Raw genomic sequence first — 15,613 nt, 5'->3', positions numbered from 1 at the left:
CTCCCACACTCTCCAAGAAGATATAGTACCCCTGTATTCTATTTACATTGCACTTGATTTTTCATGACGCTTTCATGATACAGTTCTCATTTCAAATAAGGAAAATGGTAGACAATTAGACATTATATTACCTCTGTGGTTCAAGAATCTATGTATATAAGATATCAATTTGATTCTTCTTATAATGAAATTAAAGACAGGATACTTAACTGGAAGTGATTTCTGGATTTTGAACTCGTAATATACAATTATTCCTCATAGATATAAAATTCTCAATCTTTTGGAACAAGATAATCTCTCCTATATACATATCTCTTTGCCCAAAACAGATAGTTCAAGTAACCCACCAATCCAAGTATTGTAAGCAGCCAATAGAAACGGTCAAGATGGTTCTTGTTTAAGTTATTCCCCTCCAACCACCCAATCTCTCCTTTACCAGGATGGCTTGTAGCTTTGTTTACTACATTCACTAGAATAGATCCAATCAGAGATGTCAACCCTAGTATACACCAAAAAATGGCAGTTCCTATAGACTTCATTCCCTTTGAGACCTCACTATTGAAGAACTCTAATAACCCAACAAATGTGATTGCATCATTGATGCCCAAAGCAAAGAACTGTAATCCAAGCCAAAATACAGACATGGGTATCTGGTCTCCAGAGTCAATTAGTCCATGATCCCTAGCCACACTCTTCCTTTTCTTCTCTATTACAGCAGCTATACAAGTTGCTACTGTTCCTGATATAAACCCAATAGCTACCCTTTGCAAATAAGTGATTCCAGTTCTATATCCAGTTATCTTCCTTGCAAATGGCACAAATAACCTATCATAAAGAACAAGTAGTATTGTCTGTAAAACTATTGGGATTATCATGAGGGATGCAGGAGATATATGAATCTTCCCTAGCCTATTGTCCATTGTTCCCCCTTGTTGAACAGTGAAAGTCATGATCAGTGGGAGGGGAATGTAAGCAACCACAGAGCTAACAAAGATAGGACACATTCTAAAGATGATTTTTAGTTCCTCCACTTGGGTCACAGTGCAAAGCATCCACTTCCCTGTTTTCCCATCCATGATTGAAGCTTTATCCAAGAATCTGACAAAAAGTATCAGCAAAAAATTAGTGAAATTTCTGAATTGAATGAACACTACTTTGATGATTGTAGAACTTACTTGAAACCCTTTGTGTGTTGTAGTAACTCTCCACCCAAAATCTCTTCCTTGGACATATCTTTATACAACTCATCTTCATTTTCAGGTAAGGGAAGCTTTCTCTTTTTAAATGCAGCCACCATGACCTGAAGCATCCGAGTGAAAGGGCTACCACTGGGAATTTGATGCCGGTAGAATTTAAAGCCAAAAGCAAGAACTATGATCCCAAGCATAACAATGGCTGCGCATAGAGCGAAACCAAGGTCCCAGCCTTTATAGTTCTGGAACCATACTACGAAAACTAGACCTATTATTCCTCCAATTGAGATGCCAAGAGTGTACCAGTTGAAGAAGCTAGACTGGCGCTGGAGCTCAGTTTCTTCTTCACCAAACTGGTCTCCCCCAAAGGATGGAAGGATTGATCGCATAAAACCCTCACCCAAGATTACAGTGTACAAGGCTATGTAAAGTATAACAGCATTATAGCCATGGACCTGCTTACAATTGCTTGATTGGTTGGAAATGTCACATGTTGGTGGTTGTAGTGATGGAAGATGAGCTTGCAATGCTAGCAATCCATACCCCTGTCATCAAGAAACAATATTACCAAGTTATACATAGCACCCAAAATCCAAATTCTTACTGCTCTACTTCTAGGGGAGAATATCTCTGTGCTCTTGGGTTAATTTGGGATTATAGAACTGGTAGACAAGTTTTGGGTCACACCTTGAACAATCTATCTGTTGAGGTTCCACACAAAAGCAATCAATCACATATTGAACGTGAGTAACCCGATGTGAAGACTTATAAGGACTTAGACACCTTGTCTTTAAGGGTTAGCTTCTAGGGGTGAGTTCTATCCAGCTCTACTACTATTTGCTTTCAAAACCTCGAAAAGTGCTAGGGAAGATTCACACACACACACACACACACAGATTATGGAGTCCTTACCAGAATCTCCAGGGGACCAAAGATGATTATGCCCTTGAATCTAGTGATATATGAGTCAGTAAGGAACCCTCCGAGCAAAGAAAATCCAGCCAGAGCTCCACTAAGGTTAGTAACAGTGGTTGATGAGGTTGCAATATCCATATGCATTATGTTATGAAGGTAAGTCACCAAGTTCATCAAGTTTGGAATATAAGCCGCATTCATCATAGTAACAGCAACTGCAACATGCAAATCCTATCAATCTCAGTAACTCCACTTCACTATAACATGCAAATCCTTTCAATTTTCAAGCTAACAATGAATTAGATAGATAGTACAGATCGAGAAATAAAGGTTTCACTCACAGCAAATAAGCCATGAAGCCTTAGTTCCATTATATCTCTCTTTGTTGATGGGCTTGCCCTCACAATCTAAGGAACCCTGTAGTATTGCCATGTTGATGTGAAGCTTAGCTAGCTTGTATCAATTATTCCTCCAAGTCTCTCTCTATATAGCATATACACATATAGAACAATAAAATTTTCAATGGAGACTAGAAATTATTGTTGAGGTTGATGAATATGATGAGTGTTGACCATAAAAAAAGATTCCTCATGCAAGTGGTTGTTAGCTTCTCAAGTAGATGGGGTTTTAATAATATATTTTTTTTGTTATTATTTTATACCAAAAAAACAAAAAAGATGGTCCATACCATGGCTGTGATTATGATGGCTTACCAACATTTGCAAGTTGCAAGCAACCCAAGGAAAGCCATACTAGAACAAAACGGTTCGGCCATATATAAGTCTTAAAAACTGGTTTGGTCCATTCAAAAAACCATTCCAGCTAGACTATTGGTTAATGTTTAGTGGAAAATGATAAATAAACTGGAAAGAAACCAGAGATTGAGCCATTTAAAAATGGTAAGATTTTATTCTCTCGGTCCAGTCCGGTCTGGTCTGGTCTGGTCTGGTCTGGTCTGGTGTGGAATTTATAACATAGACTAGAATTAGGCTGGCTGTGGACAATCCATATATATATGGATCATAATTCTTGTCTATTTCCATGTGACTTGTTTGTTTCTTTGTTTTTTCTTTTTTTAATGCTTATTAGCTTCAAGTTATTGACAAAATGGTCTTTATCTTTTCTAAAAGTAAGTCTGACTTTTACTTACATTATGGCAAGTTCCTTAGAAAAACACTTAAAAAAAATCAACTCATTAGTACTAATCCATTTCATTTCTTTGTTTCTGTTTTTTAATGCCTATTGGCTTCATTTTATTGACAAAATTGTCTTTATATTTTCTAACTGTATTCAACCTATTGAAAATTTGAGTAAGTTCCCATAGATGGGAGACAACATCGGCACATAATCTGAACTGCCACATTGTCATTAAAGACTTATTAGGACACACCAAAGTATTACAATAGGGTCTGCCCCTAATGTCAAATTTATGAGATCAAAAGGTCCCAAAACACTTACATAGACACATTATCGGATTGACTAATGTCGATACTTGGTCAATACTAGATTAGTAGTACAAAATTTTAGGGAAAAAATGGAATCAAAATTTTGGGTAGTAAAATCATTTGATATGGCTTATTCGTATTAGTGTCAACAGCAATGCCGATACTATATACTAAATCCCTAGTCAAGAGAGAAAAAAATTACTAATGCAGCAAAACTTCAATGTGACAGTAAAGGAAAATGAAATTTCAATTCTAAGAGAAAAGAAAATTGTTGCCTTCGAAAATCATGCGATGTGGCATTAAAGGAGAATAAAAATTTTCAAAAAAATAAATAGTGAAGAAGAAAAAGATGTTGATGTGGCACTGATATATCAAGTTTCGAGACCTAATGTAAATTCTCATCTCAAAAGATGTGGACGTAACTAAGGAGGACAAAACCAAAGAGAACCTATCAATCTGATAAGAATGTTTTCACATATATATGAGAAAAAAAGATTACCCGATTCAGAATCAATCAAATCTCAAATTTTTACACTCTTAGGATAGTTTGGTTTGCCAGAATGAATCTTGGAAAGAAGAATTATATCATGGCAGAGGTCAGCATCAGAGTTGGGATAATCAAATTGTATACTTTATATCATATCACAAGCCATGTTATCCAGAAAAATATATATATATATATCTTCAATTAAAGTCTCTTTAACCATGTGGTTCTTATTTATGATTATCCGCTGTTTCTTGGACCTACCTACTTGCAAGTGCAAACTGCAAAGGGAACCGCCACCGTTTTATTTTGAATAGAAAAAAAAAAAAAAGATTTGACCGATATGGATTATAAATTTGTAATGAAGGTAGGATCCTATATATCTCTCATGGAAAAATTACAATAAAATATTCTAGAGGTTCATGTGTATTCCCCCGTCACCCTCCCCTTTGGGTGAAAGAAAATCGGGTCCAAAAAATTTTGCTATTTGTTTTCCCCTCGCCAAAGTCATACAAGAACACATTGTGGATTAAGCTATATACATGAAAATATTAGACTGAAAAAAAAAAGAACAGAATCGGCCAGAATTCATTTAAGAAATTAAAAATATTAAAAAAATAAATAAATAAATAAATCCTATAATCGACCCTCAGATCTGAAAACTTGACAATTCTGGGGTTTTGAATCGTAATGTCATATTCACCAACACATGGGCATAATCACAGCCAATTTTGATACGAAATCGACAGGTCCAATTATCAATTTTTAAAACCCTGGGCAGTTGGACGGGAGAACCCCATGGAAAAAGCGAGTTTTCCAGTTGCAGACTTACAAGTGGCGGCTATAGAGGTTAGGGAAGAAGACTTGCAGGTTTGGTCAAGGTAAGGTTGTATAAATAAGCAGTGGGCGGGTCAAGTGGGTAAAAATAAGGTTTTCAATTGTCAACCGTTAGATTCTTATAAGCCACGTGTCACACAACCAGACCCTATGGGCACTAAACAGTAACTACAATCTGGTTTAGTCTGGGAACATTGCCGACACATGCTGCAAGGAGGGTTTTGAAACGATTTAATTTAAACTCATGATTTGTTACTAAATATTCTCTCATTCAAAAACCTAAACGGAACATCACAGCAACCCAGTACACGATGACATCAAAGATATAACAAAATAAAAAGTATACAAGTAAACCAGAACCCTACAGCTACTATGATGACCAATCGAAAACGAAACAAAATTTGATAGTGTCATTATATCCATTTTTGCAAATTAAAGCTGAGTGTAGACTCTTAAACGATGGCATTGGCGGCACTAGCAATCCTAGGCCACAGATCTGCACACTCCTTTCCAATCGGACCAGTAATAGCAGATCCTGCATAAGCCAAAACAAGCACAAGATTAATGAGAAACTCCATAAAGTATCAACTCATCTCATTGTTTACCAGCACTAAGAACCCCACCACATCAGGGGTTTAGGTTCCCTATAATTTCCTAACACAAACAAATCAAGCTTTCTCTATAATTTCCTGACAAACAAATCAAGCTTTTAGACTTCCAAGTTCAAGAGAACTCCAATGACAAGAATATTACATAAACAACTAGGTATAAAACATTTTAGAAAAAAATGCAGCCAACATATAATTCTAACTACTATTTTGTAATCTAAATTGGAGAATGCATGTTACCTTTCATTTCTCCCTTGGGATTCACTATAACTCCAGCATTATCTGCAAAATAAAAAGGCAAAACAACAATCAGTCTAGGAAGGAAGATGGCCACTTTGGATATTACAACTGACTGGAAGAAATATTATACTCCAAATATCTAACCAATTTTACAGAAAAATCAGAAGCTTGCTTCAAGATGCGACAAAATGAGGCAACCAAAAATCATTTTCAAGAGTCAAACTATTGAAATACAACAGTTCAACGGTGACCTTCCCCGTAACAATGTAATGTTGATAATAACCATCAAACTAGTCATAGTCAGTTGGTAATACAAAAAACCTAAACAATAGACACAATGTAATTACAGTGATGAAGAAAGGTAAAGTAAGCCAACAGAGTCAAACTATACTTACCTGTCTTTATTGAACCATAGATCATCTTAACAATTTCATTCATAATTAAATCATATAGCTTCATAATTTTCAAAACAGAAACATGGTCTACACAAGACTTAGGGCCCGTTTGGCATCGTTCTAAAAAAACGTTTCTGGAGTTTTTCGTTCTATTGGAACGAAAAAACGGAATCTTCTGTTTGGTGCACTTATGGTCCGTTTCTGTTTTTTTGGAACAAAAAGTGAAAAAAAAAAACTGAAAAAACGAGATTGGACGGAACTCCATTTTGGAGTTCCGTCTTCCCAGTTTCGTTCCATTTTAAAAAAAAAAAAAAAAAAAAATTCCCGATAAAAATCTGAAATTTTGAAACACCATTTTTTCGTTTAAAAACTGTGTTTTGACACAGAAACTGAAATTTTCGTTTTTGACACGAAACGACGTTTTTGGAACAGAAACGATACCAAACGGGCCCTTAGATGTCTATGAATGAACCAAATCCACATTGAACAGCCAAGCAACTACAACTATTATCCATTCTGTTATGGGTACTTTCACCAGAGACAACCATGTGTAATTTGTAATATCGACAGACTTATTTTCCACATGTTCAGGATGAATGAAGCAGTACCAAAGATCACAAGAAAGAGGACCTGACCTGCGATGATGTTTCCTAGTGAAATTAAGAGTGAAAACCAGTCGTAGTCGTGTAGGGCCAACAAGAGAATGGGAAGAATCACACAACCACATGAAGGTACAAACGACCGGTTAGGACGTTGCAAAGACACATGCGTGCTGATGACCCGGTATGCTACCCATCTCAAATAAAGAGAGTGTAGACAAAGGTATGAAATAGAAGTCGCCACCTAGAAAGGGTCTAGGACATGCTAGGCACCAAGTCTGCCCAACCCTAAGGCCGGTCACCTTTGATCTAGACCATTTACTTGCACCCTATTGACTAATCCCAAGTCTAGGTCACTGAATGATAAAACCTAAAGTAAATAAATGGGTATGACATGATGTGCTACATATGACAAGTAGCTAGGTTATGCTAACTAGGTTATGTACACCAAGCTTATTAATTAAAATGTTTAAACTTAGATCAAATCTTTGAATATGGGTTTTAAAGCTTATCTTCCTCCCATTGGGACTAAACGAAACTTTATATTTATAGGTGACGGATTATAGGCAATTTTCTCCATTTCCAATGTGGGACTAAAAATCCCACAAGAGGCAAGGTTTTGCTAGTCTCTAGACAAAGAAAGTTGGGTACCACGTGGTGCCCCACGCAGCCTGAAATAGAATCAAATCACTAATAACTCTAATTTGGTCATATCCATCCTTCATGGATCCCTTCCAAATAATTGTGTATCCCAATTATCCCAATTGAATTTGGAATAATATTGAGGACCGCATAATGATCGGTCCTTTATGCTTGTGCCTAATGGCATAGGCAAATCCAAATCGATAGAGATTGGAATCTACTGAAAGGTCAGGATACACGATGGAGATCCCATCTGCTCAAGAATCTTGAATCCTAGGAATATTGATATTGCTAGTACGTTTTTTGAATTCCAAATCTTGTGAGTCCAAAAAAAGAAAAATGAAGCATCAAGCAATAACCTTACAAGAGTTGGAGTCTTGGAGATCAAAGTTGTACAGCCGACTCCTAAAATTCAAGACTTGGATCAGGAAAGAACTTCGTGGAAGATTCAACCTTACAAGAGTTGGAAACATCTTAGCCTGACTGAGCTTGACCCAACAGTGTCACCAAACCGACCCATTTGAATGTCATCAAACCTTGACCCAACAAAGTATCCTCTTAACCGACCAGCAAAGTGTCACCTCTACACCTTTACCTTGATGACATATTACACGTCGAATTCTAACTCAACTAATATCGCAATGTGATTATATTTCAGGCTGTGTGGGAACGTCACTTGGCACCCAACTTTATTTAGTCTAAAAACTTACAAAACCTTGCCTTTTGTGGGATTTTTAGTCCCACATTGGAAAGCGGAGAAGGATTGTCTACAAACCCTCACCAATAAATAGGAAGTTTTCCGTCTTTGGAAAGAGACAATAAGGAGAGGCTGCTTAGAGGTATTTGGCCAAAATCTCTTTTAATCCAACTAAGAAGATATGCCTCAAATTCCATAATCCAAAAATTATCCAAGTTTAAACATTCTAAATGTGTTAGTCCTCCCCTTGAGGAGGGTAGCTTTACCAAAACCGGTCTCGTTTAGGTCATGGTTGGAGCAATGGGGCCCTCCCCTTGTAGTCCACATCAAGAGCTAATCAAAGGTATATTTCTTCCCTTTCATGCAATTAGTTTTAATTAGTAGCTTAACTAGATTAGTCATATGTTAAATTAGACTCCATGATAGTACAGTGTAGGACTCATTAATTTTGCAAGATATAAGTTTAGCCTAGTTTAGATAACCGAATTATATTTAATTATGGCTTAAGGTAGTACTCTATTTAGAATTTAACTTGGTTACTTTTGTATTCATTACACTAAGTGGCCCTAGGGTTAGATATTAAACCCTTTCTTCATAATCTTCCCAACTACCATGGCCATCACCTTCAATACCTAATCAACAACCTACCACTTCCAACCACCTCACCTTTCTAGCCTCTATTTCCTCTTCATGAATGGACACCACCAAACCTCTTCATCTATTTCTTTCCTTCTCCTTCCATTTCTTCTCCCTTTTGAGGAATCCCAATTAGTGGGTGAACCAGTGGCACAACAATTAAGTTGCACTATTGCCTCATGTTGGTCACAGCATCAAAACTTGGGAACAATCTCTCCTGCAAAGCAAGGGTAAAGCTGCATACACTTGCCCCTCCAAGACCAAACAATAGTGAGAGCCTCGTGCACTGGGTTTCTCTTGCCCTTTTCGAGGAATCCCAACCCCATGGTCACAACCTTCTTCCCCCCGCAAATAAGACCCAACCATATCACCTCCTACCATCACAAACTTTGATGCCTTCTTAGTCCTTTGTTCCTCAACCATAACCACATCCAAACCTTATTCGTGAATCTAAACCCCCTCCATTGCATATCATCTTCGCACATCATTTTTGTGTTTCACCATTTCCAGTAGTGCCACAAGCACTGGATTTGGTCAATCGAAATAAAAGGGAATGGGAATTACCCCATTGTTCTTCTCAATCATAGCCACCTCATCTTCAGTTAATCGATCCACTAATTCCTACATAACCTACTTTAGTAGAGTCTGAAACAAACTCCATTCTCTACTTCCTATTCCTACATAAACTACTAAACATGATTAAAAAGAACTACAAGTTAAACCCAAATAGACAACTGAAATACTATTAGCAATTATTGGACCAAAAACCTAGATTGGGCTGGTTGCATCTGTGTTTTGGTTTCCAAGCCTAATAGTGCTGGTCCAATCAGTCAAGTGCTCCTACATCACATGTGGTTGGATATTAGGATTTATCTTTGACTTCCTCTCGTTAGTCTAATCTCATAATCATTTCTGGATTTATGTCCTATTCCAGTTTTGATTTTGAAAGTTTCATTATAGTCCTAGCCGAACTAGGAGTTATCTTAGACTGGCCAACATGTCTGTTTAATCAGCCCTAGTATTACTTTCTATTTTCATTCTCAGTCCAGGAATTGGTGTCAGTCAGTCAATGAGTCTGTCCAATCCAAATCCAAAACTATAAAGATGTGTATACGCAGACAGCCATCCCTCAAAAAGTAATAAGTTCTATGAATTAAGCATACTTCATCTTTCCTGTAAGCATTGTGGATTCGGTACTTGCTCCGAGTGGATGCTCAGGTTTAACTTGGTGGGTTCCAAGGGGTATTCAAATGGACTCCTGGCGCTTCTCTATTCTACTCCAATCTCATCTATCAATCACCAGAGGTCAGTTTATTCTAGTTTTCGACATGGTTCGAGAACTCAAGCAAAACATACGAAACGAAACCTTAGGGGATTTTAAAAAATCAAAGAAATTTCAACCTTCTCTTATACATTTTTTCTCCCAAGTGTGGGAAACTTAGGAAAACAGTGGAGATTTTCATTTTTTGGCACTTATTTATGCCAAAAATTATTTCATTTACTTAAGATATTATTCATAAATAAGGAAATACCCCCTATTTGGATCCAATAAAAATAGTTTAAAAATCAAATTCCTAAAGGATAAAGTCAACCCCCCCAGTCCAAGAACAAAAACTAGATTTCGATTATAGAGGCGATTTTCAACTTTTAAATGCTGTGGTTTTTCTCAATTATGAAAATTTTATAAATCCTATAATGTTAAAACATTGTTAAAAACTAAAAGTCCGGTAAAATAATCTTTTGTTTTGATATCCCTAAAATTATTTTCATTCAGGCGATTTTAACAGCATTCGCGTACTTTAAAATAAGTTTGACCGAAGCATAACTATGTCATTACAACTCAGATTTAAGTAATCTTAGACTTATTAGAAAGCTGGTTTTATGTTATACCTAACACAAAAAGTCTCATGTAAAAATAAAAATCATTTGACTAGTCAAACTTATTATAGAACAAGAGCATTTCTCTAAATGTTGATTCTTTATAACTTAATGTGACTTAATTTTGATTTTTTATGATTTGATGTGGCTAAATATTGATTTTAATGACTTTATGTGGCTAAATGTTATTTTTTTATGATATAAGGTATATATAGCTTATTAAAAAATGTTAGAAAAGATAGAATGTCTGCCTTAAGTGTAGAGTCATTACTTAGAATTGAGTCACTACTTTGAAGTGTTGAGTAATTGAATCATTACTGTTCAGTGTTGATAGATAACCATTCATGATGTAATATTTTTATCTATTTTGGATCATTTGGATTATATCCTATGTGTTGATGTATATTGTAGACTATATATAGTCATTATGTAGTAAAGTTTCAGAATTTAAGCCAACAAGTCAGCGTAATGGTTATCGAACCTTTGGTTCACCACATAAGTTTCAACCCCCAAACATTTTTTTTTTTTTTTAACGAAACTAATGATGTGAATGTGTTAGTAATGTTTAAAATATGTTGTACACAAAAAATCAGACAAAACAAAACTTTGTTTGGGGGTCGAAACCTAAATTTCCATTATACCGGGAAAAATCCCCAGTATCCTTGAAATTTCTCAGGTTTCCACCAAAATTTTGGTCTCCCCACAGGTCGAAACCCGATACCTTGAACCTTGGTTTTCGAACACCTGCAGCTCCTCTGTTTTCGCTCAAATTTTCTAGTTGCTTTCTTTTGCAACATCTTTCAGTATGTTGATAAGATTTTAATCAAATTAGAAACACTAATTTATGATAATCCAATCTAGTTCTTACTGATCTCAAGTACAGTGGATTATTAGTCTATATCCAAGTCCTACTTCTGCTACTCTGTTCCCCTAGTAGGACTAGGAATTGTCTACATAGGCCATATTAGACTCTGACTACTGAGGTCTTTTGCAGACACATTCTACGCATTCAGAAACACCAAAAGCAAGAATTAGGCCTTTCTGATCTCTGTCTATATTGAGTTATTAGTTTTTCCCATAAGTTGCTGGTGCAGATTAATTACCAAAATAAGCTTGTTTTATTAGGAATAAGCCTAGGGTTGGGTTTCATACACGTTAGGCCTTTGATCCCATGTGTTTTGAGTGTAATAGACCACTTTTATGGGTCTAAAATAGGGGCTCTATGATTGAGTACGGGATTACTATTTAGTTTCCATTTTCATTAGTTTCCTTTTTAGTTGGGCTTGATTTGAGTTATATTTGTTTCCCTAGGAGTCAAGTTATTAATTGAGTTAAGTCATCAGTAGTTAGTTTCTTTTTTCAACTAGTTTCTAATTTCAGTTTTTAGTAACTATTGTATTAGGAGAATATTTGGTTTCCTTTTTGAGGAACCTTCTATTTTGTAATTCCCTCCCCCATTAACATTATAAATAAAGAAGAGGCTCCTAAAAGCCTAGAATGATTTTGATAAAAAAAAATAATGGTTGTTGCTATTGTCTTCTTCATGAAGAGTTGTCTTGTGTTTGATCAAGGCTGAAGGGATTGGTGTTTGATCCAATTGACTCTTTGCGGTGTGAAGTCCAAGAGGTCTCTTCAACTATTCTTTCTTTCTTTTCAAAGTTAACTGTAAGGTTCTTCAAACCAGTTAAGGGATCTGAACTGCTTTTGATTTCTGGTTCTGGAAATCGCCAGATTTCTTCCTAGTGCCCCTACTTTGTTCTGGAAGATCCAACCAGCCGATGGCCCTCCCCTTTTGATCGATTGTTGGGTTTATTAAGAGGAAGGCTCGACCTTTATTTGAGACCAATCAGACCAGGGGATTTTGAGTTATGAAGTTTCTCTCAATTCTGGCCGAATGCTAAGTCTGTCCAGATCTGAATTCTGCTTCTGTTTGGCCTTGTTGAAATCTGTTGTCTATTTAATATCCCAGTTCTGCTACTATTTAGTCCTACAACTGGTGATAACTGATTTCTGCAATTCTGAGTTCTGAGTTCACTGTGTTGCTGTTTTGTGGAGTCGATTCTGGTTTTACCTAATCTGTGATGAAGTTAGTTGCTGTCCTTGTTCCTAAATGTACTGATTCACCTAATAGTAATTTGAAATTATCATATATTGTTTAATATTCTATTGTTAAGGTTTTCTTGAAGCTGTTGGGATCGACTGCAAGGTTTTAGAACCTGCTGTCCAGATTTGTTAGTATACTGCTGTTGGGTTACTTGGTGGATTTTGGGTGTTCTTTAGTTTATATGTTCCTCCAATATTGGGTCTAGTTTGATTTGTCAAATCTAGTCCTACATTAGTTGCTCTATTTTTCTGTTTTGGATGATCCTGGTCCTGCAAATCATTCTTTGGTTTATAAGTTCCTCCAATATTGGGTCTAGTTTGATTTGTCAAATCTAGTCTTACATTAGTTGCTCTATTTTTCTGTTTTGGATGATCCTGGTTCTGCAAATCAATTCTGTGTCTTCTATTTAAGAACTGTTTTGGAATTAATGGAACATAAAATGTACCAGAAGACAGGTAACACAATGCCAGGGAAAAGAGCACCATGCTGTTTAAAACTGGTCTTTCTTGGATGTATGCTCCTTCCTATGAGTAATCACATGAATAGGAGGACAACTCAATTAGTAAAGAAGCAACCAACTCAACTAAATCTTATCCCACCTCAGATAGTAAGGAAGCAACCTTCAGGAAAAATGAACCGTGTACAAATGCGCAACATATAAAGACAATGCATTTCGAATAGCTCAGGTCCAACATAAGAAAACAAAACATTCTATCCCCCAACAAGTAAACAAATTAAACAAGCTGCATGCAGCAAATATTACTATAGGACAAACACCATACTATCTAGTGGAAACAGTTTCTCTTGACAATTGAAACTAGGCAACTAACAAGAATTTAGTAAAGTAACAATAACTTTGGCAACCTCCTGCTACAATTTAATTTATATGTTTTGACTGTATTGTGGCATTTAGCATAACTGCTAAAAAAATGCATTCCAACTTTGGAAGGTCAACCAACAAAAATCCAAATAAATACAACTTAAAATGTTCTCATTCACTGGATATCAAAAACTAAAAGATAACAGCAAAACATACATATTACGCAATGCACAATACTAATCCAAACAATCTTGATCTCGCGTTTACTAATAATTCAAGCAATTAGCTACACGAGGATGTTATGAATTAACCACAACAAGCGCCGGAGGAAAGATTTGAATCTCCTTAAGTTACAACCCGAAAAAAAAAAAATCCTAATCAACATAGATACATTCGTCTGAAACAAAACACATCGAAAAATCACATTATTAACCGTTGATGGTCGATGAGAAAACCAATAACAATAACAAAAAAAAAAAAAGACATTTTAGAGATTACTTCAAACAACCCCAAAAAAATTACCTTCAAAGTACATGAAGACACCATCCTTTCGGCGCCAAGGTTTGCGCTGCCTGACAATGACAGCAGGCATGACCTTCTTCCTGAGATCGGGCTTACCTTTCTTGACGGTGGCCATCACCATGTCACCAACACAAGCAGAGGGCAATCTGTTGAGACGACCCTTGATCCCCTTCACTGATATGATGTAGAGATTTTTCGCTCCGGTGTTGTCGGCGCAATTCACAGTCGCCGCCACCGGAAGACCCAGAGACATTCGGAACTTGTTTCCGGCCGATCCTCCGCGACCTGCAACACATTAATAGCAACAACTCATCTGTAAGTTCATCATCTCATAAACAAACTGTGATCCCAAAAACCCTAAACCCAATCTGGAAGAAGAAGACGCAGTTACCTCGCTTCGACATTTTGGACCGGCGAGACTACCCACACAGAAAGAGCTTAGAAGGAAGGCTTAAAGGAAGTTTTTATAGCTCTAGCCTTTTAGGGTTTTTTCGGCAAATAGCCTCTAGGGTTTTTAATTACCCAAAATGTCCCCTTCTTGCGAAGTTCTTATGGCTCTAGGGTTTCACTGGGTAGCGCTCATTGGGCTGAGTTTAATTACAAAAAATGTCCTTCTCTTTCGTTTAATGCCAGAAAAGTACTATGTAGTGCGAATTTGGTGCAGCTTCAAACCATGGTATATAATTTAGGGGTTTCAATTTCAGGTCCAGCCCGACATCTTAACCCGATTAAGCCCGGCCCGTTTATAATTGTTGTTCCTGAAAGCTTGATGGGCGCCTGATCGCGTAGACTGATTACAAACCCAACTCAATCCGAGACATTATAATTAGTCTGACCATTTATAGAATGAGTTTACATATTGATTTTTTTATGAACAATTGAATATAATTAAGTGGAAAACCTTTTCGAAATTGTTGCGATTTAATAAATATATTATTTTTTATAAAACATGAGGCAAATAAAACTCATCTAAGGCTTGTTTACGGTCCAATTGGCCCTATTAGGGGGCGTTTGGTTCGAATTAAAGTCTCGAATCAGATCAAATCCGATTGAAACCAACTCATTCATCAAATAAGTAGGTCACGATAAAAAGGTACAGATCCTATTAGGCCCAATTGATATTGGTCGGATCTGATCTATTGACGCCCCTAGTGTATATATATATTATGAGCAAGTGTTTTCTATCCAAGAGCAACCCATGCACCAATCATAGGGGTACGCGACCCCAAAGGAGGCGCACTATGTTCATGGCACATCCCCTTAATCTGTGGTATAAGGGCAGCTCTTCCATAGAAAAGCATTGTCCCATACATTACAAAAGCTCCATTTACCCCCAAAAAAATGAATTGAGAAAAACGTTTATGTGGGAAAGTGTGGTCCCTATACCTAGATTCATGGAGTGAAATGGAGAATAATATCTATGTGCATTAGCCTTTATATACACACAAGACCGCACTCCTTCACATAAAATACTTTCTCAAAAAATTACGAAAGATCCTAATTGAAATGTTTTTTTTTTTCACAAAATTGAGATGCATATATATATATATATATATATATATTATGCATGATTGTACATTTTAACACTAAGAGAAAGA

General features: G+C 36.5%; 2 protein-coding genes and 1 non-coding gene across 3 annotated transcripts; all 3 read right to left on the bottom strand.

Annotated features, from left to right (window-relative positions):
• Positions 1-223: 223 nt before the first annotated feature.
• LOC122074796 (protein NRT1/ PTR FAMILY 4.5-like) lies at positions 224-2,605 on the bottom strand. Its single transcript, XM_042639764.1, has 4 exons — positions 2,450-2,605; positions 2,106-2,323; positions 1,176-1,738; positions 224-1,098 (listed from the first exon to the last, which is right to left on the bottom strand). The coding sequence occupies exons 1-4, from the start codon at positions 2,538-2,540 to the stop codon at positions 273-275; spliced, it is 1,698 nt and encodes a 565-aa protein (XP_042495698.1). The 5' UTR covers positions 2,541-2,605; the 3' UTR covers positions 224-272.
• A 2,517-nt stretch (positions 2,606-5,122) lies between these two features.
• On the bottom strand, positions 5,123-14,566 carry LOC122074118 (60S ribosomal protein L23). Its single transcript, XM_042638970.1, has 4 exons — positions 14,407-14,566; positions 14,016-14,300; positions 5,723-5,764; positions 5,123-5,409 (listed from the first exon to the last, which is right to left on the bottom strand). The coding sequence occupies exons 1-4, from the start codon at positions 14,417-14,419 to the stop codon at positions 5,327-5,329; spliced, it is 423 nt and encodes a 140-aa protein (XP_042494904.1). The 5' UTR covers positions 14,420-14,566; the 3' UTR covers positions 5,123-5,326.
• On the bottom strand, positions 13,111-13,248 carry LOC122074990. The gene has a single exon (XR_006139131.1). It is a non-coding gene; the product is annotated as a small nucleolar RNA snoR137 (small nucleolar RNA).
• Positions 14,567-15,613: the final 1,047 nt, after the last annotated feature.

This window comes from Macadamia integrifolia, chromosome 3, assembly GCF_013358625.1.
Source record: "Macadamia integrifolia cultivar HAES 741 chromosome 3, SCU_Mint_v3, whole genome shotgun sequence".
Classification (NCBI taxonomy): Eukaryota; Viridiplantae; Streptophyta; class Magnoliopsida; order Proteales; family Proteaceae; genus Macadamia; species Macadamia integrifolia.
Note: the sequence above shows the minus strand (reverse complement) of the source record. Positions and strands in the feature narration are given on the sequence as shown.

What these genes read in the sequence shown, in the direction of transcription:
- LOC122074796 (XM_042639764.1), bottom strand. Translation starts at nt 2,540, where the DNA reads ATGGCAATACTACAGGGTTCCTTAGATTGTGAGGGCAAGCCCATCAAC. An exon ending in GGCTTCATGGCTTATTTGCT is followed by an intron (nt 2,324 to 2,449) that starts GTGAGTGAAACC and finishes TGCATGTTGCAG; the next exon opens with TTGCTGTTACTATGATGAAT. An exon ending in TTGGTCCCCTGGAGATTCTG is followed by an intron (nt 1,739 to 2,105) that starts GTAAGGACTCCA and finishes TCTTGATGACAG; the next exon opens with GGGTATGGATTGCTAGCATT.
- LOC122074118 (XM_042638970.1), bottom strand. An exon ending in TGTCTTCATGTACTTTGAAG is followed by an intron (nt 5,765 to 14,015) that starts GTAATTTTTTTG and finishes TTTATTTTGCAG; the next exon opens with ATAATGCTGGAGTTATAGTG. An exon ending in TCCCAAGGGAGAAATGAAAG is followed by an intron (nt 5,410 to 5,722) that starts GTAACATGCATT and finishes TGGCTTATGCAG; the next exon opens with GATCTGCTATTACTGGTCCG.